The sequence below is a fragment of the Ursus arctos genome, unplaced genomic scaffold (genome assembly GCF_023065955.2).
Source record: "Ursus arctos isolate Adak ecotype North America unplaced genomic scaffold, UrsArc2.0 scaffold_5, whole genome shotgun sequence".
In the NCBI taxonomy this organism is placed as follows: domain Eukaryota; kingdom Metazoa; phylum Chordata; class Mammalia; order Carnivora; family Ursidae; genus Ursus; species Ursus arctos.
In genome coordinates this window covers 38622996-38650788 of record NW_026623067.1, presented here as the reverse complement: position 1 = coordinate 38650788, position 27793 = coordinate 38622996, and the positions used below count along the sequence as shown (strand labels likewise).

Sequence of the window (27793 nt, the reverse complement as noted above, 5' to 3'; positions counted from 1 at the left end):
CAGCACTCTTTGCATTTCCCCAGTGACCAGACCTAATTTCTTCTACAAATAAATCTCCAGGGGAAAAATGAGATGAGGAACATATAGGCTAAAAGAGAATTTAAAAATGTCGGCCAGTTGCTATGTGTGGATCCTACTTAAATCTTTAAAGAAAGGCAAAAGTTTTATACCTAGTGTCTTCTTTTGATGCCTTTTCTCCTGTCCTCTAGCCTTACTGTCCCCCGTCTGTCCTTCCAGTCCACCCTCACCCACATCCCTGAAGTTGATCTCTTCCTGAGCACTCCTGTACTGAGTCACCTTCCTGGGTGTGCTGGGAAAGTGTGAGAAACGCAGTGACTTCTTGTCTGAGTGATCAAATGTTTTGAGAAGTGCCCAGATTTCTAAGACTGCTTTTCTGCCACCCTTTCAGACTGCATTTGCTCCCTTCCTCCTAACTCTAGCGCTTGGTTTTTTACTTTGGAATTCATTCCAGCTTCGTTCTTAGCCTTCAGGTTTATCCATCTCTGCCAGTTTGTTCCATCTCTCCTGAAAGCTTGCACATCCGTGGTGGCCTAGTTCTGTGGGACTTAGCAGATGGGTATTTGTTTGGCCAGGAGGTCAGTGATGGGAATCTGGTTTTCCCTACTATGGTGTATACCTGCAAATGGCTTTGAGGTGCTGAATTTTTCCCTCACGTATATTATAGCTGTGGGGAATATAAAGTAGAAATCCTCCACATGGGCATTTTCTTAAATTAGCACATGATGGGGCCCTCTTGCTTTGTCCTTTCCTCAGAATCGGAGAGCTCATGTAGAGCTTAATGGACGTGGTGTATTGTATGCTGGGAGGACTTGGTGATGCCGTAGCTATGTTACCCTCACAGAAAGTTTGTTGTTATTCCCTGGGAATCTTACTAATAAGTGTTCAAATCTTTTAGATAAGCTAGGTAGATCTAGGACTCTTCCCCAAAGGCCGCATCTAGGACTCTTCCCCAAAGGCCATATTTTATCAGAACTATACTCCTGCCAGAGTCCACTTTTTAAAAACTTCCTATTGTGGTTCTGTGCTCACATGTATTGTATGTACTGCCTTTATTTCTCTTCACGGATGCTGGATAAGCTCACACATCTGTGCTGCCTCGTGTGAGTGAGTGGAAGGCACTGGTGACTTGGATCCACAGATTTCTCAGCATGTTTCCACTTTCTCCACCTTTCTCATGTGTTATCTTTTAGTCCTGAAGTACTTGGGTTACTCAAGGGAAGTGTGGCATGAGGGTATGGAGGGCGTTGCCTATAGAATAGGGACATAGGCCTCAGGCTTCATCTCAGGCTGAGCAAGTAGCGAGTGGTCCTGAGTCAGTGAGAACAAAGGTTAGGTGGAGTGGCTCTGCTTGAAATCTTTCAGCCCTACAGAATCTTAAAGCCCTACAGGCTTTAGAGTCATGCTGTATTCACAACAGTATTTTCCCAAAGTCCTTTTTCCTCACTCACTTACTCACTCCCACCTGCAGTTCTTGAGAACTTAGTTTCCAGGATGTCAGGCAACTCCCTTCTCCTCCATTTCCTGTTTGTGGTCTTCACTGGGAGAAGCCTGCAACAGGAATTCCTGGGGAAGTGATGGCTTCAGCTGTGGGACTCCAGGGGCCAGTAGCTCATTACTGCAGTTGGGGAATACTGTGCTACGTAGTAGGACCTCCCTTCCATTCTGGGGCCCTTAGAAACTTACTGATCCAGAGACTCAGGCCGCTTTGTGCCTTGACTCTTTATCTTAAGAGACTAGAAATTATCTTCCCTTCTTGTGCCTCAGTCTGCTTAAATTTTAGAATTCAAGCTAAGGATCCAGATTCATGACAAAATTAGCTTGGACTCTGTAGGATGGATTCTTTTAACATATGCAAAAATAGTGAAGAAAGAAAAATAGGGTCCTTCTGTTGGACAGCAGGGGGTGCCCTTTCCCTTCACTTTATTGCCTGGCACTCCCTACTGCATTCAGCCATTTTAGACAGATTGTTTTTGCTCTTAGCTAACTCCATTTTGTGTTTGTGACGCAGGAAAAAAAAAGAATTGGGCAAGGGAGGAGCCCGACTGGGGGAGGAGTGAGACAGGCCAAGACGCAGCTAACAGACTCCTTTACTCAGCACTTGTTCGTCAGGGACTTACCTTGCTGCGGGCTGCTGGCATTCTGAGCCACAGATGGAGCGAGTCCCCGCCCTCTGAGCCAAGAACAGCGTCCTGCCTGGCCACCAGACACCGAACTGTGACAGGGTGCTGGCTTTTGAGACCCCAGGCATCACATCCCTTCTCCCTCTTCAAGAATCTAAATCTGAGTTTAGGTGGTTTTTTCTTACGGAGATGTTGAGGGCGGTTTTCTCAATTATAGATCAGCTAAGAGGAATAGGTACCCTTTCACATGGTTGTCTGAGAAAATCTGACACCCTAATGATCCCAGGGAAGCAATCTGAGTTAAACACACACACAAAGCATTTATTTTTGAAAAGGCAAAAACCAAACACACATGCATATGTAATACGTAAATACACACATATATATGTGAAGAGAAGAATATGAAAAGGATCTCCATCTCCCAATTTGTTTTATTTTTTTTTTTTAAGATTTTATTTATTTATTTGAGAGAGAGAATGAGCACAAGCAGGGGGAGCAGCAGAGGGAGAGGGAAAAGCTGACTCCCTCCTCAGTGGGGAGCCCAACTTGGGGTTTAATCCCAGGACCCGAGATCATGAACTGAGCTGAAATCTGATGCTTAACCAACTGAGCCACCCCGGCGCCTCATCACCCGGTTTAAAAACTCATGGCTCATCTTGTTTTATCTATCAACATCAACCTTCTGTTTCCTATACCAGTTATTTAAACTGTATCCTAGTTAGTTGTATCATTTAATCCTTAGGTAAGTCATTCAGAATGTATATCAAAAAATGAGGACTTAAAAAAAAGAATTATATTACCTTTGTCACATCTAAAATTTTCTTAAACATTGTCAGATATCCACTCACTGTTTCCCAAATTATCTTACAGGTTTGTTTTTTTATAGTTTGTTAATCTGAATTAGAGCCAGATAAAGTCCATGCGTTACAATTGGTTGATGTCTCTGTAGTTTCCCTCTCCATCCCGCGCTGTCTCTTAATTTTTTATCTTGCAATTTGTTTATAGGCCTAGTTTCTTAGGAAAGAGTGAGGATCGATCCCTCGGGAAAGTACAGAGCCAGACTTCTTTCACAGAGCACAGCTTCCTATCTTCAGGAGGTCCCCCAGAAGTGATGGGAGAGGAGGTGAAGGGGGAATGCCCTGCAGCCTTCAGAGAAAGGGCTGGAATATCTTAGTAGGGGAGTGGCTTATTTCTTCTGACATGATGGCTTGTTACCCAAAGTCATTAGAAAAATTGCAGACTGCTCTCAACAGAGTGGACCATGCTCTTTCCTAGGAATGAAAGGAGCACCTTTAAGCTTTGGGATACCGGACTTATCTGTGGTGTGATAGCTTATGTCCCTAGGGTGATTTCAGATCCTCAGCTTTATGTCCCAGTCACTTCCTTTTTCTTCAGTGGCAGCCTTTCTCCCTGGCCAGGCCTAATGAGTTAGCAGTACTTCATAGACTGTCTTACAGAAAGAAAAATCCTGTGGTGTGTTGGGGACAGGCACATGTGAAAATTCACGGGGCTTCAGCACTGTCACCTCCCCACTCTGTCCCGTGATCTTTCTGAAGATTATCTTTGAGTCTGATTTAGATGAGGCGAAAGCTTTTGCTTGATGTTTTGTGTCCTTCTGAAATAGGGCAGTACCGACTTAGAGCAGCCGCAGCAGGCCGTCTGTTCCCTTGCTCTGGGGGAGAACATAGGTTACAGAGGGGAAGTTGCAAGGTCTGACTTCTTGGCAAGACTGGCAGGGCACTTGGCAAGTTTGGTCCCTAGAGACTAGGTTGGCTACGTGCCTAGTTTGGAAGCTGTAGTTCCCATTAGCACAAGTGCTTAGAATCTGCTAAAGAGGTCAGGGTTGCCGCAGCTAGAGTCACAGATGCTGGCACTGACCTGCTCTTCTACTTAAGAGTCCACTGAGTGATAAGGGCTTCTTTTCTGCTCTTGTCAGCAGAGGGGCACAGTCATTTGCCAGTAAGATTCTCCTTCCCTCTCTGCTAAGGTGTGCACTTAGGTTTTTGTCATGTATGAATTTCTTACAATTCTACAAACTGAAATCACTCAGCTCTTGATATCCTTTTTAGCATGAGACATGGTATGAGGCCTTTGTTCTGGGCTTCCCATCCTTGCTCTGGCAAAAATGAGAGCTGGAACCCAGGCATTGGTAAGTTTATACGTTGAGTGCCATAATTTTTGTATACTAAGTCTATACACCATTCCAGCAGCAGGGTTGGGAAGGCTACTAATGGGAATATCCTGTCAGTTCTACATTCTGATTTTTTTATCTTCATTTTTAAATTTTTTAAAGTAATCTCTATGCCCAACATGAGGCTTGAACTCATGACCCCAAGATTAAGAGTTGTGTGCTCTACTGACTGAGCCAACCAGGCACCACTTGACTTTTTATCTTTACTGCTGATTGTTAGTGGGTCTCCCTCAACCTACCTACCCAGTGTCAAAGCTGAATCAGGGTCAGCTGTCTAAGGATATGAAAATATTATAGGTGGTGTACAGACTCATTCCTGTCTTACCTGTCTCACAGTTCCCTGGTGGGTGACACTTTAACTACATTAACACATCATACTATCTTAGTTTCGTCCGTGCTTGGTTGTAGTCTTTGCCTATACTGTATATATAGCACTTATGTTGTTGTAATCAGAGGGTGTGTATATATATCACTTTTCTTACTCATTTATTTGGAGTGTACAAATCATATGTGTATGGGTTAGTGAATTTTCACAAAAACGAAAACGAAGTTTATATCCATGTAGTGAACACCCAGATCAAGAAACAGAACATTACGAAGACCTTTCTAGGTCTAGAGAATCTAGAAGAATTGCTTGTACCCCCTTCAGGATTTAATTATTCCTTATTCCTTCCACCCTGGCCCAGAGTAACACTATTCGGACTTCTTGCACCACAGATTTCTCTTATCTCGCTCCTTCTTCCACAGGATATTTACTGGCTCGCTCACTCCTCCAATACGCATCGAATACCTTCAGAACCGCTAACTCATACCACTTTGCCACTCACATCTGCTAACCGGAGTTCATATTTGTTTACGCCAAGCCTGTTTGCTTCTGTTTATGAGATAATTCTCAAATCCATCAAGTGCTTTCTACCTCCAGCCCCACCATAACTGGGCCATGCCTTCATTTCTTATCTGAAATATTAAACCCTCCTTTTTTAAAAAAGTTCTTATCAGTCTCATTGACAGTCATTTTGTGTGTATAGTAATACTTGAAATAATATGCTTTTGCCTCTTTTTCTTGATTTATAAATGGAAGATTTTATCTTTTGCCTCTCTGCTAGGAAAGTGAGGATGTTGATACGTAAACTACTACCCTTCCCTTTCCTCTCCTCCAAATTGTCATTATCGATATTTTAGGTATTTTAATGTTTACACTTTTTATTGTTCAATATAGGACAAATACAGAAAGCTACATAAAACAGATGTACAACATAGGGAATTATTATAAGGCTAATGCCCTTGTAAACGCCACATGTCTGGAGATAAACACTTTCCAGGGGGATCCTGGGAACCTCCATGTGCTCCTTTCCTGCTAAGAGAAACAGTTATCCTGACTGGTATGGTAGTCACTTTTTTTTAATCACCTGTTTATATTTCTGAACATTATAGTTTAGTTTTGCCTGTGTTCTTAAATGTCTTTGTCTCTCTTTACCTCTGCCTTTCTCCCTTTATTCTTTATTTTTCTTGAAATACATTTGTTGTAAGAACTGCATTATTTGTCCTGTGGAGTTTCTCATAATACGGATTTTTGTGATTTTATTCCCATAGTGTAGTTCTTATGTTTCTGTCCCCTGTATTTGCTGTAAATGGGTAAAATGGATCTAGAAGCTTAATCAGAATCAGTCTCCATTTGTCTTTTGCCAAGACTTCTTCATAATAGGTGTTAGGTTTCTCTTCAGACAGCATAGAGTGTCCGGTCATCCCTTCTGTGATGTTAGCAGCCCTCAATTCCCAGTGCATAGACCTGTTAGTTCATGAGGTTTGCAAAATAGACATATTTCAAATAAAAGGAATGCCTTATATATTCTAGATATTAATCCTTTGTCCCTTAGGTATATCTCAAACACTTCTGACTCTGTGGCCTGTCTTCACTTTTTTTAGTGTCTCGTTGACTAGTTTCTTATGTAAAGTGCTTAGATATAGCAGTCTTTTTCTTTATGGCTAATGCATATTGTATCTTGTGTAAGAAATCCTTTAGTCATTATAGTTTTGCCTTTCACATTGAGCTTTTTAATTGATTTGTAATTGATTTATTTGCCTATGGATGCAACTTAGTTTTTTCACGTGACACTCAGTTCCCATCCAATCTGTTGTGAAGTCTGTCCTTTTCCCAATCATCTGACATGCCCAGTCTGTTCTGTCAAGTGCTCTGCTATGCATGGGTCTGTCTTCTGGACTGTACTCTTTGCTGTGGATCATTTTGTCTATCCTGGTGCCAGTACCACATAATCTTGGTTTTTATAGTTTTATATATATTGATACCGCCTATCTTTTGCTGCTTTTTTAAGAATGTTGTACCTTTGGCCCCTTGTATTTCCATATAAATTTTAGAAACTGCTTAGCATCTTAAAAAGAGAAACCTATTAGGATTTTTATTCTACTGACTCTATAAATCAATCTGGGAAGAATTCACATCTTAACATTATCAAATCTTTTAATCTATGAATCTGTAAATCTGTATTCACTCACTTATTTTTAATGTTTTTCATAAATGTTATGTAGTTTATCGTAGAGGTCTTGTACAGCTTTTCTTAAATTTATTCCTAGATACTTCATATTTTCATATATTTTTAATTTCATTTTTTGCTTGCTCATAATTTATACGTTCTTTTGGATTTTTTTATATTGACAATAATCTTCAAATGAGTGTGTTATACAGTGTCTTGAATAAATTGCTCTGTTTTGATACTTAAAAAAGAAAAACAAATGAGAGTGTTAATTCTTTCTTTCTAATCCTTAGAATTCTTGTTTCCTTTTCTAATTACTACACTGGTTCAGAAATCTAGCCAGTATTGTTGAATGAAGCCATGATAATGCATATTCTTGTGCCCCGCCCCCCTGCTTCTGTCATCACTTCTCTTCTCTGTGACCTTCCTCCCTCCCTCTTATAAGGATCCTTGTAATTTTACATTGGGTCCATCTAAATAATCCTAAATAATCCTCCTCTCAGTATTCTTAACTTGATGATACCTGCATTGTACCTTTTATATGCAAGGTGGTTATTCGTAGGTTCTAGGAATTAGGTTGTGGATTTCTTTGGGAAGCCGTTATTCTGTCTACCACAGTGAGTTTTGAGGATTTTTAAAATTTCTTATTAATCACTAGCTAATGGCATTTTGGTCAGTGCTCTTGTAATTTCAGTCTTTAGAAATTTGTAGAGAGGTGCCAGGGTGACTCAGTCAGTTAGGCATCTGCCTTCAGCTCAGGTCACTATCCCGGGGTCCTGGGTTGGAGCCAGCATTGGGCTCCCTGCTCAGCGGGGAGCCTGCTTCTCCCTCTGCCTGCCGCTCCCCTTGCTTGTGCTTTCTTGCTCGTTCTCTCTCCCTGTCAAATAAATAATAAATAAAATCTTAAAAAAAAAGTTTGTAGAGTTTTCCTTTATGGCTCTGAATATTAAATATTATAAATAGTCTATATGCACTTAAAAAGCATGTATGTGTTCTTCAGTTTCATGAAGTGTTCCGTATATCTTCATTAGTTCCTTTTTGTTAATTGTATTATTTAAATTTTCTGTATTCTTGGGACGCCTGTCTGTCTCAGTGAGGGGAGCATGCGGCTCTTGATCTTGGGGTTGTGGTTTTGAGTCCCACATTCAGTGGAGAGATTATTTAAAAATAAAATCTTTAAAAATAAAAATAAATACATTTTCTGTATCCTTTTTGTTTGCTTGTTTCATCAGTTACTGACAGAAATGGTTTAAAACATGCCACTTTGTGGATTTAGCATTGCAATTGTGTCAGTTTTACTTCCTTTTTGTCTTGTTTGTTTGTTTGTTTGTTTGTTTGAAGTAGGCCTCATGCCCGATGTGGGGCTTCCACCAACCACCCTGAGATGAAGAGTCACATGTTCTACTGACTGAGCCAGTCAGGTGCCCCATCTTTTTGAAAAGCTTTTTATATTGACATAATTTCAGAGTTATGGAAAGGTTGCTAGACTAATTCAAAAAATTTCCTCTATATACTTCATCACATTCCTGAGATATTAACATATTACCACATTTGCCTATATAATGTGTGTATGTATACATGTGTATCATTTTTTGGAATAAGTACACGTATGTGTGTATATGTATCATTTTTTTTTCTGAAGATTTGAGGGTAAGTTATAGGCATGATGTCTCTAACCCAAGTGTACATTTCCTAATAACAGGTCCATCGCTATAGTAAATTTATCAAAATTAGGAAATTCATATTAATATAATCCTATTATCTAATTTGACCTTCAGATTATACCAGTTGTTACAATTATGTCTTTTACAGAAAAAATCCTGGATCATGCATTATATTCAATTGTTCTGTAGTCTTCTTTAATTGGAAATAATTCCTTTTATAGTCACCTGCAAAGGCAGATGGACCCCTGCTCAAAATTGGGTTTGAATGTCAAGGTTAATGCCCTACACACACCAAGATGGTATGAAAAGATGTATTAACTAATCGAGGTCTCTGGGAAGAGCAGGGCAATCCTCTCAAGCAGGTTTGAAGTGGTTGACAGGGCAAGAAAAGGAGACTGGCCTGGGTTTTCACTGAGGTTAGGACGTGGAGCCAGGGTGAGAGTTCCTGCACTGGTGCCGTACCTCGCAGCCTTGTAATCTGCTGCGGGCACCAAGGTGTGGGGCACAAGGGGAAAGGGGAGCAGTGAGGCTGGACAGCTGTCCACCAGCAACAACAAATGGAGGCCACCTTCTCATCACAGTTCCTCAGTCCTTGTCTTTCATGACCTTGACAGTTTTTTGGTCACCATACTTTTTAATTCTTTACGCGTGCTTTCATTTAGTTTTTTTTTTTTTTTTATTGAAGTATAATTGACACACAGTGTTACATTAGTGTTAGTTGTACAACACAGTAATCCCCAGCTCTACAGTTAGGCTCACCGTAAGTGTAGCTGTCCTCTGTCACCGTACAGGGCTGTTAAAGCATCATCGACGATACCTCTGTACAGTACCTGTTGTCCTCATGACTTAACTCCCAAACTGGGGGCCTGTACCTCCCACGCTCTTTCACCCATTTTGCCCATCCTCCCACCCTCCTCCCCTTTGGCAACCATCAGTTCTCTGCATTTATGAGTCTCTTTCTGCTTTTTGTTTGTTCATTTGTTTTTAGATTCTAATAAGTGTAATGAAAAGGTGTTTGTCTCTCTCTGACTTATTTTACTTAGCATAATACCCTCTAGATCCATACATGTTGTCACAGATGACAAGATCTCATTCTTTCTTTTCTTTTCTTTTTTTTTTTTTTTAAGATTTTACTTATTTGAGAGTTGGGGGGAGGGAGAGCACAAGCCGGGGGTGGGGGCTGAGGGACCAGCAGACACCCTGCTGAGGGGGGAGCCCAACACAGGACACAGGGCTGGATCCCAGAACCCTGAGATCTTGACCTGAGCTGAAGTCAGACACTTAACCAACTGAGCCACCCAGGCGTCCCCCACATTTAGGTCTTTAGTCCGGTTTGTTTTTGTGTCTGGTGTTCAGAAATTGGTCCAGTTTCATTATTTTGCACGTGGCCCTCCAGCTTTCCCAGCATCATTTATTGATGAGACTGTCTTTTCACCATTGTATATTCTTGCCTCCTTTGTTGTAGATTAATTTACCCTATAAATGTGTGTTTATTTCTGGGCTCTCTCTTGTGTTGCATTGATCTATGCATCTAATTTTGTGCCAGTACTGTGCTGTTTTGATTATTACAGCTTTGTACTAATTCTCGAAATGTGGCCTTGTGATACCTGCAGCTTCGTTCTTCTTTCTGAAAGTTGCTTTGGCTATTTGGGGTCTTTTGTGGCTTCATAAAAATTTTAGGATTATTGATTGTACTTGTGAAAAATACTATTATTATTTTGGTAGAGATTGCATTGAATCTGTAGATGGCTTTGAGTTTTATGGGCTTTTTAACAATATTAATTCTTCTAATTTGTTTGTGTCAGTCTTGACATTTTTGAAGAGTGCATACCTGTGAGCTTGTAGAATGTCCCTCAGTTTGGGTTTGTTTAATGTGTCCTCATGATTAGTTTCAGATTATTCATTTTTTGTGCTTTATATATTTGAATATATAAATGTATAATGTTTTTGGGTACATAGAAATTCAAAATTCTTATATTTCTCTGATAAACTAAAACTTTTATCATTGTAATGTGTCCTTATTTATGTTCTGTACGATTTTTGTTACCTGAAAGACTGTTTTGTTAAAATTGATGGAACTTTATCAACTTTTTTTAAGATTTTATTTATTTATTTGAGAGAGAGAAAGAGAGAGTGCACATACGAGCTGGGAGGAGGGGCAGAGAGAGAGGGAGAAGCAGAGTCCCCACTGAGCAGGGAGCCCAACATGGGGCTCCATCCCAGGACCCAGAGATCACAACCCAAGCCAAAGGCAGATGCTTAACCGCCTGAGCCACCCAGGCGCCCCTAAACTTTCAGTTAGAACTTGCCTAGTGTAACTTTATACTTTCCATCCTTTCTCTATTCTTAATTCTAGATGTTTCCTTCATAAAACAGCATATACTTGGACTATTTTTTTTCTTTTTTTCACTCCAGTCGACAATATTGGTTTTAACTAGAGCACATAATCCCTTTACATTTAACATAATTACTGAACCACTTGGGTTTCAATCTGCTGTCGTCTTACTGTGCACTTTGTTTATTCCGTCTATTCTATTCTATGCTGATGTCATTCTGTTCAAAATATTTTCTAATTTCTATTGTGATTTGTTATCTAACTTCAGGGTTATTTGGATATTCGATATGAAATAGTTGGGGATTTTCTAGTTATCTTTTTTACGGATTTCCAAGTTGATGTCAAAGAACATACTGTGAATGATTTCCACCCTTTGAAATTTGTTGAGGCTTTTTTACGCAGCACGTGGTGGCTTTGGTACGTGTGCTGTGTGTGCACATGAAGAAGTGTAGTTTCCATCACTGGATGCATTGTTCTAATACAGCAGTTAGGTCAAGTTTGTTAGATGTGTTCACCTTTTCTATATACTTTGCAAGTTTTTGTCTGCTTGTTCTATTAGCTAATTCTTCCACAGTGGTTATAGAATTACCCTTTCTTCTTTTGGTTTAGTCAGTTTTTAGTTTATATATTTTGAAACTAAATTATTGGATGTATTTAGATTTAGGATTGTCTTCCTTGTGGATTGACCCTTTATCACTATTAAATGTGTGTTCAAGCCAGCAGCATTATTAGAGAAGAAATTTTTATTTGATATTAATAAAACTACAACACCTTTCTTTTGTTTAGTATATCTTTTTACACTATTTACCCTTAACGTTTGTGTCTTTATTTGAAGTGTGTCCCTTGTAAGCAGCACATACTTAGTGTGTATGTTTTGTAAATCCAGTCTGATGATCTTAGTCTTTCATTGCAAAGTATTTCATTCATTTGAATTCATATATACCATACTGCTATTTGTTTTGTTTGACTTTTTTTCCACTTTGTCTTTTTCTGTTATTATTCCACATATACCCTATTTTTAGTTATACATTTTTTTACTGTCTTTTTATAGGTACCTTAGAAATTAACATGCATCCTTGATTTATTACAATCTAATACAAATTATAACTTCTACCACTTTCCAGTTAATGCTAGAACTTTATATCAATTTAACTCTGTTTACAGCGTACCTTCTTTTTGAGTCACTGATGTCATGCATTTTAATTCTTTTTTTTTTTTTTTTTTTTTTAAAGATTTTATTTATTTATTCGAGAGAGAGAGACAGCCAGCGAGAGAGGGAACACAAGCAGGGGGAGTGGGAGAGGAAGAAGCAGGCTCATAGCGGAAGAGCCTGATGTGGGACTCGATCCCGGAACGCCGGGATCACGCCCTGAGCTGAAGGCAGACGATTAACCGCTGTGCCACCCAGGCGCCCCCATGCATTTTAATTCTACGTGTTTTAAACCCCACAAGCATTTTTCCTATTATTTTGTAATATCAGTATTCACTTAAAAACACTTTTCTAGTGTTCTTCATCCCAGCGTATATTTCTGTATTTCCTTTCATGATAATTTTTCATCTTCTGCCTGAATAATTACTCCCCTTAAAATTTATTTTATTAGTTCAGGTCTACTGGTAATAAACACTGTTTTTGTGTGGATATATCTTTATTTCACCTATGTTTTTGAAGGATATTTTTTGTTTTCCCTTTTTATTGTTAAGACAACTTCACTGTCAGTGTTAACTGTAGTTCATTTGAAGGTAATTATGTTCTACCCCCTGCTACTCAGAGAATTTTTTTTACTCTGATTTTTAGCAGTTTTTCTGTGATGGTGTGCCAGGATGTGGTTCTTGTATTATTCTTGGGGATTCTCTGAGCTTCTTGATTCTTTGTGTTGAAATCCTTCATCTCTTCTGGAAAATTGACGGCTATTTTTCCTTCAAGTATTCCATCTTTTTTTTTTTTCCTTTCTTTTTTGGCACTTTTTTTTTTTTTTTTAAGATTTTATTTATTTGAAAGAGAGAGAGAGCACATGTGCACAGCAGGGGTAGGGGCAGAGGGAGAGGGAGAAGCAGGCTCCCTGGATGACGGGCTCAATCCCAGGACCCTGAGATCATGACTTGAGCTGAATGCAGCTGCTTGGCCAACTGTGGCACCCAGGTGCCCCTTTTTGGCACTTCTTTTGCTTTCGGGTTGGGTGCCAGTGAATATCATCACATTCAGCCCTCCATTTATGTGTCGTATGTGTGTGGTGTTTGATTGTGTGTTTTCATTCTTTTTAATATTTTTCTCTCTGCGTTTATTCACCCTGTTGCTGGAGTATAGGTTTTCTAGGACTTTCACCTGTGAACCTGTTGTTGCTCTTTACTCAGGATGTAGCCTTTTGGGTTCCCAGCTGCTGAGGAGAGTCTCATATAAGACTCCCCACATTAGGCAGAACCTTGATGCCTGTCCACCCTTACTACACAAAACCGTCAAACACGTATTGGAACAGTGCGCCAGTGTTGTGGCTACCTTTCTGGGGCGGTTCCTCGCCATCTTATCACTCTTCCATGTTTTCAAGGTGGTTTTTTAAATAGTATACCAGCATTTTTAGATGTTTTTCATGGGAGACTTGGCATCATTACTGGAAATGGAAGTTCTCATTTCTTTTCATATTTTACCTGGTAATTTTCACCACATTGAAAAATGAAAATATTATGTAATGAAACCAGTCTTTATACAAACATCTTGATTTTGTGATATTCTTAGAAGTTTTTGTTTATTCAAAATTATATTGTTCTTCTGTTTTTAACATTTAGTGTTTAATATGTCTGGAATTTATTTTTGTGAACAGCATAAAGTTAGGATCTAACTATTTTCCTTCAAAGTAGAGAGCCAGTTTTTCCAGCACTGTTGGTTAGACCAGAAGTCAGAAAACAATGCTCAATCCATTTTTGTTAAGTTTTGTTTGAACACAGCTATGCTCATTTGATGACATAATATCTATGTCTTCTTTCATATTACACTAGCAGAGTTGAGTAATTGCAAATAGAAACGTATGGCGCACAGAGCCTCAAGTATTTGCTTTCCAGTCACTTAAGAAAAAAGCGTATCAACCTCTGGATTAGACCATCCTTTTTTCATTCGAGTTTCTACTTTGGCATTTGCTAAATGTTTCATGTCTATTTCTTGTTCTTTATTCACCTCAAATGTTCTTTGACTGTCACCGTGTTACAATTATTGTAGCTTTATACTACTGTATTTTATTGGCCTTGAAGATATAATTTGTTCAGATAGACAGGTGTTTATTGAGGTACAAAATGCATATAGCAGAACTTACCCTTTGTATGTCTACATTTCTATGAATTTTGACAAATGTATACAGCCATCACACTCAAGATAGAGAATATTTTCATCACTCCAAAAAGTTCCCTCCTGCCCATTTGTCTGTCCCCTTTCCTCACTGCCAGGCCCTGGCATCCACTGATCTGATTTCCGTCTGCCATTTTATCTTTTCCAGAATAGTCATAATAAATGGAATCAAACATTAAGTAACGTTTTAAGCCTAGATTCTTTCCCCTAGCATAATGTATGTGAGATTTGTCCATGTCGTTGCATACAGAGATATTCCTCTTTGTTGCTGAGTAATATTCCATTATATCCATTTACTGGTTGATGGACATTTGGGTTGAATCCAGTTTGGGGCGGTTAAGAGTAAAGCCAGTTGAAACATTTACCTGCAAGATTTGTCTGGATGTATGTTTTCATTTTTCTTGGGCAGATACCTAGGACAGGGAGCGTTGGGTCAGATGTGACTAATGTATGTTTAACTGTAGAAGAAACTGCCAAACTCTTCCCCAAAGTGGCGGTCCCATTTTTTCATTTCCACCAGCAGACGCTTTGCATCCTTACCAGCACTTAGTTGTGTCAGTTTTGTTTTTTTAGTGACTCTAGTGGGTTAGGCATTGCAGGGTTTTGTTTTTGTTTTAAGATTTTATTTTTTAAAGTAATCTCTAGGGGCACTTGGGTGGCTCAGTCGTTAAGCGTCTGCCTTCGGCTCCGGGCGTGATCCCGGTGTTCTGGGATCGAGCCCCACGTCAGGCTCCTCTGCTGGGAGCCTGCTTCTTCCTCTCCCACTCCCCCTGCTTGTGTCCCCTCTCTCACTGGCTGGCTGTCTCTCTGTCAAATAAATAAATAAAATCTTTAAAAAAAAATAAAAATAATCTCTACATCCAGCATGGGGCTCAGACTGTACAGCCCCGAGATCAAGAGTCGCACGCTCTACCCACTAAGCCTGCCAGGCCCCCCTACCTTAGACATTGTAGTTTTACTTCCTAATTAAATTAATTCCTAGTACATATTCCCAATGATGTAATGATGGTGAGCGTCTTTTCCTGTGCTTACTTAAACCTGTATAACGTTTTTGGTGAAGTATCTGTCCAAATCTTTTACCCATTAAAGAAAAATTGGGTTGTTTTCTTAGGATTGAATACTGAGAATTTTTTTTATATGTTGTGGATACTAGTCCTTTATCAAGATCTGTGTTTTCTAAGTATTTTTTTCCCAGACTTACCATTCTGTTCCTTAGTGGTACCTTTGAAAGAACAGAAGTTGTTAATTTTGATGAGGTCTGCTTTATCAGTTTTTTCTTTTGTGTTTTGTCTGTTGCTTTGTACAAATTCCCACAAACTTAAAACAGCATAAATTTATTATCCTGTGGTGTCCACGGGTCTGGAGTCCATGTTAGCTGCTCTTCTGCGGAGGGTCACACCAAACTGGAATCGAGGTTCTGGCTGGACTTCCTTGCTTTCTGGAGCCCAGTATCCTCTTCCAGGCTTATGTGCTACTGGCTGAGTCCAGTTCCTTATAATCGTAGGCCATACATAAGTGTATTCTTGCCGGTCATCAGCTAAAGGTTGTTGTGAGCTTCTAGAGGCTGCTCAGGGCCTTCTCCACTGCCTGATAGTTTGCTTCTTCAAGGACGGCAAGGGAGAAGGGTTATACAGGGTGTGTGCACTAAGAGGGGGGCCAGCTTAGGATTCTGCCCACCACATAAGGTTAGTTTTTAAGAATCTTTACCTACCCCAAAGTTGGGAAGATTTTTCTGATTTCCTCTAGAAGTTAATAGTTTTAGGTTTTCCATCTCTGGTCTATTTATGCATTTATATATATGTATGTATGTATTGAGATGTAATTCACATAAGATGAACCCTTAAAGTGAGCAAGAAATTTTAATTTGTATTACAAAAAAAAAATTCCTGGCTTAGAATCAATATCCATCACTCTGCTCTTACATCATGTGGTCACCTCAAAATGCAAGATGGGCTAGCAAATGTGGTCCCTACCTGCACCATCATTTCCCATGACAAAAACTCCACATCATGGAAAGGGAGCAGATACTGTGGTTAGCAGTTCTCTGGGCCACAGCCCAGACTGACCCATTTTCCCAACACCATTTGTTACAGGGACTGTCTTTTTTCCATTGGATATTCTTTCTTGCTTTGTCAAAGATGAGTTGACCATACAGTTTTAGGTCCATTTCTGGGCTTTCTATTCTGTTCCATTGATCTGCGTGTCTCTTTTTGTCTCATGTGTCTCTTTTTGTCTCAATGATTACAGCTTTGCAAGTATAGCTTGAAATCCGGAATCGTGATGCCTCTAGTTTTGTTTTTCTTTTTCAGGATTGCTTTGCCTATTTTGGGTCTCTTGTGGTTCCATACAAATTTTAGGATTGTTTTTCTAGCTCTGTGAAAAATGCTGGTGGTATTTTGATAGGGATTGCATTAAATGTGTAAGATTGCTTTGGGTAGTATAGACATTTTAACAATGTTTGTTTTTCTGATCCATGATCATGGAATGTTTTACCATTTCTTTGTGTCCTCTTCAATTCCTTTCATAAGTGTTCTTCAGTTTTCAGAGCATAGATCTTTTACTTTAGTTAGGTTTATTGCTAGGTATCCTAACTGTGTTTGGAGCAATTGTAAAAGGATTGATTCTTTGATTTCTTTTTCTGCTGCTTCATTATTGGCGTATAGAAATGCAACAGATTTCTGCATCTTGATTTTGTATCCTGTGACTGAGTTCATGAATTAGTTCTAGCAATTTTTTGGTGGAGTTTATTTTACTGATTTTTTTTTTTTAAGCAGCTTTTTGAGTCCTTGGATTTTCTCTGTTGTTTTCATTTTTATTGATTTCTGCTCTTAAATTCTTTATTTCCTTCCTTCTACTTGCTTTGGGTTTGTTTTGCTCTTTTTCTAGTTCCTTGAGATAGAAAATTGGACTACTGACTTATCTTTCTAATTTTCTAATGTAAACTTGGTGCTGTCAGTTTCACCGTCGGCACTGCTGTGGCTGTGTCCCATATGTTTTGATGTATTGTACTTTCATTTTCATTCAGTTCTGTGTATCTTAAAATTTTCTGAGACTTCCTCTTTGACTCACAAATTACTTAGAAATGGTTCTTTGGTTTCCAAATGTTTCGCTATTTCCCTGTTTTCTTTCGGTTATTGATTTGTTGTTTGATTCCATTATGGTTAGAGAACGTGCTCTGATTTCAATCCTTTAAATCTACTGGGTGTTTTTTTTTTTTTTAAGATTTTATTTATTTATTAGAGCGCGCACACAAGCCAGGGAGAGGGAGAAGCAGGCTTCCTGCCAAGCAGGGAAGCCTGACACAGGGCTCGATCCCAGGACCCTGGGATCGTGATCTGAGCCGGAGGCAGATGCTTAACCAACTGAGCCACCCAGGTGCCCTGATGATACTGATGTTTTACCAGTTCAAGTAAGCATAGAAACTTTATTTTCATTTAGGTCCCTTTACCCTCCCCAGTTTTAAATACAATTGTATTTCCTCTACATGGGGCTACTCCATTTTGGTAGAGTCAAGAAGTCCATATTGTGGTGTCTGCCCTGATTGGAGGGCGTTCTCTAATGTAGGGCAAGGATTTGGGTGGAAGCCTGTGGTGTGGGTGGTGAAAGGACTCACCTGAGGCACAACGAAGACTAGAGAAGCTCATCGAATGTACTGCTAGGGAGTGGCTGGCAGGACCGCAGAGGAGAGGCTGTCTGCTATGAGGCAGTGGGTGCGCGCTGTTTTTTAAAGAGGGAAGGTGAGGAGGTATGGCGACACACGGAATTTTCCCTTTTTTGGTAACTGTGTCTGGTTGTTAGTAGCCCGTGGGTCAGTGGATATTTTGAGGTGGGTCGCCTGATGGGCCTGTCTATTCAGTCAGGGGGTCGTAGGCTCTTTCTCCACTCCATCGCTCCAGCTCGTGGTCTAAAAGCAGCCTCTCCACAGCTGATTGTCTTTTCTCTGTAGCCCTCCTGAGTTACGAGCTCTGCTAGCTCTTCATTAGTCTTGTGGTTGTTGTGAATTGCTATATAGAGTTAGATCCTCCACAAAAAGGGACCTTTTCATCCCTTTCTTTCTTGTATCTGTACTTTATTTTTTATCTTATTGCCAAGCAAAAAAGTTGAGTCTGGTTTTCTGTTTTTCAACATCAGTAATAAATACTTATTTTTCTATTTTGCCTGAATAAAATGAGAGCTTTACTTTTAACTTTCTCCTTCCCTTTTTCTACGTTTTTGTAATACAGTCTCGATGTTTTAATTCTCCATTTTTATCTGACCACCCATAATTTCCATTTTGTTATATGATATGTCTTTAGTACCTCTCTGGCTTTTCTGACCTCCCCCTCACTCCGTGCAGCCATAATGACCTTTTTGCTTTTCTTTGAGCTCACAGGGCATGCTCCTTTCTCGGGCCTTTGTATTGGTCATTGCCTCTCTTCCCGAAATGCATCCCCCTCTCCCTGAAGATACTTGGCTTGTGCTTCTACCTTCTAAAAGGTCTTTTCTCAAAAGTCACATTCTAAGACTTTCCCTCACCCCCCTAAAGGCATAAGCCATTGCCCATTAGGCCCCCCTGTTTCTTCCCTACTTGATTTTCTTTTCACAGAACTATGACTAATATAGTATTTTATGTATTAACTGATCGTCATTTCTCTTGATTAGAATATGAGTTCCATGAAGTCAGGAATCTTTCTCTGTTTTGTTCACTTTTTTTTTTTTTTTTTTAAGATTTTATTTATTTGGGAGAGAGAGAAGAGCGAGGGAGGAGCACAGGGGGAGGGAGAGGGACAAGCGGACTCTGCCTCGAGCTTGGAGCCTGACACGCGGCTCCATGTGGGGCTTGATCCCAGGGTCGTGAGATCATGACCTGAGCCAAAACCAAGAGTTGGACACTGAAGTGACTGAGCCACCCAGACGCCCCTCTCTTTCGTTCACTGTTGTATTCACAGTGCCCAGAATAACCTGGCACATAAAGACACTCCATAATAGGTACTCAGCAAGTGTTTATATAAGTAACTAATCTTCATGTATTTTGTATTTTCCTTCTTTGAGTTGGGACTGACAGGCCAAAGGATGAGTGTTTTTAATAGTTCTTGGAACTTTTTGCCATGCAACTTTCTTTTTTGTTTGCTTTATTTCTTATTTATTTGTACAAGGTAATACTTTTTGTGTGGTTTAAAATTCAAACAGTATGGGTGCCTGGGTGGCTTAGTCCCGTGTCAGGCTCAAGGGGGAGTCTGCTTCAAGATTCTCTCCATGTGGGGGCGCCTGGGTGGGACAGCGGTTGGGCGTCTGCCTTCGGCTCAGGGCGTGATCCCGGCGATCTGGGATCGAGCCCCACATCGGGCTCTTCTGCTGTGAGCCTGCTTCTTCCTCTCCCACTCCCCCTGCTTGTGTTCCCTCTCTCGCTGGCTGTCTCTATCTCTGTCGAATAAATAAATAAAAAATCTTTAAAAAAAAAAAAAAGATTCTCTCCATGTGCCCCTCACCCCACTTGCGCACATACACACATGCACACTCTTGCTTTCTCTCTAAAATAAATAAGTCTTTTAAAAAAGAAAAATTTTATAGAGAACTCCTATTCAAGATGGACCTTGAAAGAAAATAGGATTTTTAATGGGCACAAAAGGATAACATGGTAGAAGGCTCTAGTAACAGGCTGGCAAACTACATTCCTCAGGCTGAGCACCCATTCATTTATGTATTGTCTTTGCTCTCATGCTATAGTGGCAGAATTGAGCCGTTGAGACAGATCATATAGCCTGCAAAACCTGAAATATTTACTGTCTGGTCCTTCAGAGAAGGATCTTCAAGCAAAGGTAGGATGTAGGTGGGAAAGCATTATTGATAACAGTTACAGAAATGAGAATGAGGTGTTGAGTATAGTTGAGGGTGGGAGTCAGTAATGGAAGCGTGGCTAGTTAAAGAGAAGGAATACAATAGGGAAACCGTTGTTAATAGCAAGCGAGGAGGCATTCCAGGCTGGTTAAGTAGTTCAGTAAGGCCCAAATGTGGCTTGTCCATAATCATGCTTTTCTCGTCTTTCCCTTACTAGCCAAGAAGGATCAGGAAGGTGGAGAAGAAAAGAAATCTGTGCAAAAGAAAAAAGTAAAAGAGTTAAAGGTGTTGGATTCAAAGACGGCCCAGAATCTCTGTGAGTAACTCCGTGATCCCAACTCTTTGAAATGTGAAGGGGTTCTTTTAAAAACTTAATTTTGATAGAACCAGGGTCTCTTGATTTGTTGAGTTCCTGATGTATGCCAGGCATTGGATAGTGAACTTCCAGTATCTTGTTTAATTCCTCAGTAGCACTGCAAGATTATTTCCTTGCCATAAAACTAGATACTAAAAGCGGTTGAGAGTTTAGGAATTTGCCTAGTCCCATAGGTAGTGAGAGACAGGTATGGGATTTGAACCTCAGATTTTTTTTTTTTTTTTTTTTTTTTTAATTTCAAAGCCCTTACTGTTTCCATTGTATCCACAGAATAGTCTAGCCAATGTGCATTTCCTTCTTTTTTTTTAAATACTTTTAAATGCAGGCACTGGCTTGACTTCACTTAAATCTAAAATAATTTTGTGGCTTAGAATAAATAATATAAATCCTGCACTTCTCAAACTAGGATCAGAAACTCCTCTGCAAAGTTGTTACAGGTGGTCTTGTTTGATAATCAGGTGGAATGTTCATTTTTTGTTTGTTAGGCTGTTGATCTCCTTTATGCTGAGTAACAGAGATTTAAATATTTGCTCAACAAATATTTGAGGTTCTGCCATGTTACAGTCTCTGTTAGGCCCATATGAGACATGTGTTCCAGAGATGAAAGGGTATATATTCCATAAAACCCATTCACAATCTTGCAATGTGGCTGTTGTCCGCATTTTTCCAAATGAGAAGATTAAAGTTTAGATGTTGTGACTCGGCTGAGGTCACACAAGGAAACAATTAGACATACCCATAAGTAAAGTCAGGGATAGAATGAGAACAGTAAGCCCTTACATTATTCTTTGCTGTATAGTCCTAGAGCATTGACAACAAATACTACTGAATGTTGTCTGTGGGTAAGTCTTTTTATGGAGACCAAAGTTATGTGAGATGGTTTCTCATCTCAAGATTATCTCTGGGAACAGAAAACATGAGTAACTCCTATTTTAGAAAGTGATACAACACTGTGGGTACTACATGTTTTTTTCCAGTTGAGTGATAGCAATACAGAAAACAGAGCTCACAAAGAGAATGAGATTTGTGTAGGGGAGGATGGCCTAGGAGATATAATTTAGTGATTCAGAAATTACTAAGTGCCTCTTATGTGCTAGGGACACTAAGCTGAATAAGGCACAGTCCCTGTCCTCATGAAGCACGCGTCTGGTGCAGACAGAAAAGTAAATAATGGGAACCACACAGACGAAGCGCTGTGATGGAGGTGAGCTAGGATGCGGATGAGCGCTCTGGGAAAGGGGGCATCTGAGTCAAGTGCGGGCAGTACTGGAGGGAACATGTCATTCGGAAGGAGGTGCTGCTTACATGGAGTTGAAAGAACGATGAGCCAGGAGTGACATGGAGGCTGAGGGCTGGCTTGTTTCAGGCAGAGGAATGAGCACGTATGAAGGCGCAGATGCACGAAGTGACACCGTGTGGTTGGAAAACTGCAAGTAGTTGAGGACAGCTGAGTAGAGGCCATATGTGGGGGAGGAGTGGCAGGAGAAGCTTTCAAGAAATAGAACCTAAATTACCAAGAATTCTGACAGGCTTAGGCTAAGAAGTATCTGTGTTATCCTGAAGGCCTTGGAATTTATTAAAAGGATTTTAATCAGGAAAATGAGTGATAGACCCTAATTCGGGGGAATGCTACTTGGGCAGTGACTGAGGCTGGATTGCTAGGGTCTGGGAAGACTCCAGGCAGAGAGATGAATTATGTTATCACTTTAAACTAGGTTAGAGGTGATCAGGGCCTGAAACTAAAGTAGTGAGAATGAGTAGGAAGGCAGAAGATACTAAGGAGATAGAAATAACGGAACCTAGTGACTGGCTGAAGGAATGAAGGAAATGGTTTTTGGTTTTTTTTGGTTTACATCACTTTGTGGCGAGTGGTACCATTTACTGAAATAGGAAAATCCAGCCAGGGACAAGTAGAAGGGGGAGAGGGGCGGGGAACTCAAAGGCTGGAAAGGAACAACAAGAAAAATAGTATGGGGGCGCCTGGGTGGCACAGCGGTTAAGCGTCTGCCTTCGGCTCAGGGCGTGATCCCGGCGTTATGGGATCGAGCCCCACATCAGGCTCCTCCGCTATGAGCCTGCTTCTTCCTCTCCCACTCCCCCTGCTTGTGTTCCCTCTCTCGCTGGCTGTCTCTATCTCTGTCATATAAATAAATAAAATCTTAAAAAAAAAAAATGGTATGACATAGTCCTAAGAAATAAGGGTAGTCACCAGTGTCAGATGAAGACGGGAGTCTGGTAAAATCAGGACAGGACAAGCAGGTATCCTTTGGATCTGGCGTGAAGAAGGTCGGTAGCCTAAGCAAGAAGAATTTCAGCAGAGCATAGAGGTTAATCCTGTAGTGTTTAAATCCTGCTTCCAGCCCTTACTGGCAGTGTGGCCTTGGGTTTGAGTAGCTTAACTTTAAGTATTAGTTTCCTTTTCTATCAAATGGGGCTAATAATACAGACGTACAAGGATATTACGGCTAGGGTTAAATGAGATCAGGTATGTAGATTATGTTTAAATACACTGTGTGATACTCCATAAATAACTGTGGTCTTTTCATTGACTCTGGGGATAGAAGAATAGATGAGAGCTGTGGAAGTGGAAGAGAATAGACTATTGTATTTTTAGAACATTGTAAAGTGAGGGGGAAAAGTCGGTAATTAGAGAGGAATATCAGGTCAGGGTTTTTGGTTTTCTGTTTTTAAGATAGTAGAAACTTGGAGGGCTTCGGGGGCGTGGGGGAATGGAATAGGCCGGTGATGGGTAGTAAGGAGGGCACGTATTGCCTGGTGCACTGGGTGTTATACGCAAGTAATGAATCATGGAACTTTACATCAAAAACTAGGGATGTACTGTATGGTGACTAACATAATAAAAAATTATTATTAAAAAAAAGATAGTAGAAACTTGGTTATGTGTATATGCAGAAGGAAAAGGTCTTCAAGGCCACCTGTTCTACTGAAATACAAGAAAAGGATGAGCACATGGGTATAGTTGCTGATAAGCTTACACAAGTGTTGGCACAAGTTTTCTTCTAGGCAATTCCAAATAGTCCTTACCCGAGCCTTTTCTGGCTTGGCTCCTGCTGAAAGCCCCCAGCGAATAAGAGAATGCTTATTAGCAAGTAATTTGACCAGTGGCTTTAGTTTGTTTTTGTTTTTTTTTTTCAGTGAAGAGGAACAAGATTTTTTAAAGAAAAATCGGAAGTGGTGGGACAGTTGGGAGAATGGGGATACTTTGGAGGAAATTTCCAAGAGGGCCTCACGTAGAGTAGGGACGCACAAAGGACTGCTAGGCAGCACTGAGCCCGTCACTGTTGATGAACTGTGATCTGCAGAGTCTTCGCTAGCAGTGTTCACCAGCCCAGGTGCAAGGAGAGATGACATGGTTGGATTGACCGGGAATTGGGAGGAGAAGAAAACAAGAATAGGAACAGTAGTAATAGAGATGGCAGTAATAGTAGAGATCGGACAAAGCTATAGACTGTAGGGTCTAGGTGAAGGAGAGAAGGCAAAGTGAAACTCGTACATTTGGTAAGCGCTCGCTCTGATGAGGTCGAAGGGTCATTGCAGAGGCTGGTAAGAGAACTGAGGACAGGAAGTATTTGTTGGGGAACGGGATATGGCAATTTAAGAATCAGGGCATTTGAGGGGCGACTGGGTGGCGCAGTCGTTAAGCGTCTGCCTTCGGCTCAGGGCGTGATCCTGGCGTTCCGGGATCGAGCCCCACATCGGGCTCCTCCGCTATGAGCCTGCTTCTTCCTCTCCCACTCCCCCTGCTTGTGTTCCCTCTCTCGCTGGCTGTCTCTCTCTCTGTCAAATAAATAAATAAAATCTTAAAAAAAAAAAAAAAGAATCAGAGCATTTGAAGGCAGTAGCAGCTTTGAGGATGGAGTCATGGGAGTGGGAAACTAAAAATAGAGTGAGGTGAGTATCTTGGATGTATATATAGAAAAAAGATCAAAATCTTCCTGTGTGCACAAAGGCCAGGAGCCACAGTGTTTGTAGAATGTGGTGCTTGGAACAGTGTAGCTGGTGCATGAGAGAAAGAGCTGGGAGGTGGGAACCTTAGACGTTGGACTCAGGAACTTGGATTTTAACTACCCAGGCAGTGGAGAGCTGGTGGAGGTTTCTGATAGTGACTTTAAAAGAAAACTTAGGCAAATAGACCAGCAGAGGTTTGTAGAATAGGCTGGAAGGGAGAGGAGAGTGAGAAGAATGTGTCTTTGATATCTCATTTTCTGGCAGCCATCTTTCTGGGTTCCTTCCGCATGGCCTATCAAGAGATTAAGAATGTCATCCTGGAGGTGAACGAGAGTGTTCTGACTGAGTCTATGATCCAGGTAAGGAGCAGGATCACTCTGTGGGAGCTGGCTCTTGGCGTCAAGGTACACTAGCCTCATCTGTTTAGAGGGCGAGGTCCTCTAGCCCTGGCGCTTACAGAATGCTGGCTTTGGGTCAGTGTCCGTCCACCTCGCCGGTGGTTAGATTATTTCTGGTATATTTTTTCAAAAGTCCTGCCATCTCACTAGCTGTCCCAACCCTCAGCCCCTATGTCCTTCTTCGTGGTCCTTAGAGTGGGGGACTGACAGGAGGCTCAAGCCCTCAGCTCCTGAGACCAGACCTTCTCGCTTTCAGAACCTCATTAAGCAGATGCCAGAGCCGGAGCAGTTGAAAATGCTCTCCGAGCTGAAGGATGAGTACGACGACCTGGCTGAGTCAGAGCAGTTCGGTGTGGTGGTGAGTGAGGCCTGTGGCGAGCAGCTCTTCTCTGACTCCCTTGCTCCCCTTCTCCCCTAGAGCAGCTGGGGCACTCGCTCCTCGCCTTTTGCCTATTTTGAACCTCTCTTCCTCTCTGATCGGTGCTGTGGAACTCACGGCCTCCCATACGAGGCTCAGCCTGTTTTTTCTGCCTCACGCTCCCTGTTGGCTGTGCTGGAACTGCTTGTCTTCCCCACCAGATGGGCACTGTGCCCCGCCTGCGGCCTCGCCTCAACGCCATCCTCTTCAAGCTACAGTTCGGTGAGCAGGTGGAGAATATTAAGCCAGAGATCGTTTCTGTGACTGCCGCGTGTGAGGAATTACGAAAGAGTGAGAGCTTCTCTAGCCTCCTGGAGATTACCTTGCTTGTTGGAAACTATATGAATGCTGGCTCCAGGAATGCTGGTGCTTTTGGCTTCAACATCAGCTTCCTCTGTAAGGTGAGCCAAGTGGTTAGAGCAGAATGACAGAAGGGGAAGGCTGCTGGCCTCTGTGGGCGCCCTGTGGTGAACTGTTGTTGGCTCAGGGAATCTTGGGCGTGTCAGGACTAACATGTTTCTCGTCTTCTCCCAAGCTTCGAGACACCAAGTCCACAGATCAGAAGATGACGTTGTTGCACTTCTTGGCTGAGTTGTGTGAGAATGACTATCCTGATGTCCTGAAGTTTCCAGATGAGCTTGCCCATGTGGAGAAAGCCAGCCGAGGTGGGTCAGGTTGAGGGGAAACTAAAAGGCTGTTCCAGGCCCCCAAAATCTCTGCATCGGGTTGGAAATAAGACACAGTCTAGGTCTTAGATAGTTTTCAGTTCTGCCTATTTTAAGCGGGAATGGGAGAGGGTGTAGGCCACAGGGGAAAGGATTATCAGGCAGAAAGGAGGCCTTCGTGTACAGAAGTGAGAAGCATTCTATCCCTTCCTAAGGAAACACCAAATACTAAAAAAAAAAGAAAAAGAAAGAAAGGCAGGTGTTTTTTAGTCTAGGTCAGCAGTTCTTTTTATTCAGAAAGCACGGACCAGATTGACAAAAATCAGGCCTCACCATCCTGGAACAAGGCACAGAAAAAGCAGCATTCAGTAGAAACGGGAACAGATTTCTGCCCTTCCTCTGTATTTCTGTGTATAGCTCCTTCCTGCCAAACTCTGTTCTCTAAAATAAATGAGACCAAGATCCCAGGGAATTTCACAGGTTCTTGTTAAATTAGATGAAGCCTCTCTTCTTCTTGTGGAGGTTGGAGGTTCGGACATCAGGTAACTTACAGTTTAAGTGGAAAGATGAAAAGTGCAATTTGTGGAACAACTTGGAGGAGAGGACGTGAGAGCTACAGCTCAGCGTGTGCACTGACGCTGTGCCCCCACAAGCAGAAGCTGAGGGTTTGGGCACTGGGAATAAACTCTTGCTTTCTTTTTTTGTGTCTCCTTTAGTTTCTGCTGAAAATTTGCAAAAGAACCTAGATCAGATGAAGAAACAAATTGCTGATGTGGAACGTGATGTTCAGAATTTCCCAGCTGCCACAGATGAGAGAGACAAGTTTGTTGAAAAAATGACTATATCCTTTCTTACGAGCATCCTAGGGATGCTCCCTAGGATGGGAAGGAAAACTTTCCAGGGAGAGGACAGCAGGAGAGATCTGGTGATAAATAATTTTTCCTTCTTTAAAAAGACTCTTAAATTCTTTTCATTAAATACATAGTTCTTGAAAGCATTCTCATTGTTGTAGTAAGCATACCACTAAAATTCTGCTGTGATCCCTTGCCCTCTGCCCCATCTCCCCTCCACTCGAGTGCCACACGCACCACACACACACACGCATACAGACCCAGACACACACGTATTCTCTTCTCTCTCCTCTTCCCAGAGGTAACCACCGCCCCTGCACTCCTCATTTTTACCTCATGAGTTTATTTTAAACAAAAACTGTCTTGTGTTTCTTCTTGCACATACTGGTTCTTAGCCCCGGCTCCACAGCAGGACATGCAGAGCCACCCCTCTAACTGCCCCCTCCTGTTCTGTAGGTGAGCCGGTTTATGGTTTACCATTGCCCTGTTTTGGCTATTTCGATTGCTTCTCGCCTTTCTCTTACAGCGTTGTATTGACCATGCTCGTGGTGCCAGCAGGCACCTCTGCATGTCCTCGGGGCTAGGGCGGTGGGTCCGCTTCCTGGCCTTGGCCCTTGACGCGCTGGCCGCACAGCTTCGTGAAGGACGCACAGGAGCAGTATGACAAGCTGCGGATGATGCACTGCAACATGGAGACCCTCTATAAGGAGCTGGGCGAGTACTTCCTCTTCGACCCCAAGAAGGTGTCGGTGGAAGAGTTCTTCATGGATCTGCACAACTTTAAGAATATGTTTCTGGTGAGCCAGGGATACCTGCTGGCTGAATCTTTCGTGGACGTTTCTCACTTTCCACATCGGTTGGCGTGGGGTGGGCCGACGTGCAAGTGCACACATGCCCACGTGCTTTGTTTTCCTCCGCAGCAAGCAGTCAAGGAAAACCAGAAGCGGCGGGAGACCGAGGAGAAGATGCGGCGAGCAAAACTAGCCAAGGAGAAGGCAGAGAAGGAGCGGCTGGAGAAGCAGCAGAAGAGAGAGCAACTCATAGACATGAATGCAGGTAAGAAGCGGAGGAGGAGGAGGACTGATGGGTTGAAACAGGAACACCTGCAGGGCTCCTCTGCCTACAGTCTCAAGGCCAGAGAG

At 41.5% G+C, this 27793-nt stretch overlaps 1 protein-coding gene across 3 annotated transcripts in view; it reads left to right on the top strand.

Annotated features, from left to right (window-relative positions):
- The window catches only part of DIAPH1 (diaphanous related formin 1), a 91816-nt gene that overhangs the window by 53904 nt on the left and 10119 nt on the right, over nucleotides 1–27793 (top strand). For all 3 annotated transcript variants that reach the window (XM_057307213.1, XM_057307212.1, XM_044384200.3), the window contains 8 exons: nucleotides 20192–20290; nucleotides 24584–24678; nucleotides 24974–25075; nucleotides 25297–25536; nucleotides 25671–25800; nucleotides 26517–26641; nucleotides 27284–27448; nucleotides 27572–27707. In XM_057307213.1, coding sequence (XP_057163196.1) covers nucleotides 20192–20290; nucleotides 24584–24678; nucleotides 24974–25075; nucleotides 25297–25536; nucleotides 25671–25800; nucleotides 26517–26641; nucleotides 27284–27448; nucleotides 27572–27707 — 1092 coding nt within the window. The remainder of the gene's footprint in view (nucleotides 1–20191; nucleotides 20291–24583; nucleotides 24679–24973; nucleotides 25076–25296; nucleotides 25537–25670; nucleotides 25801–26516; nucleotides 26642–27283; nucleotides 27449–27571; nucleotides 27708–27793) is intronic.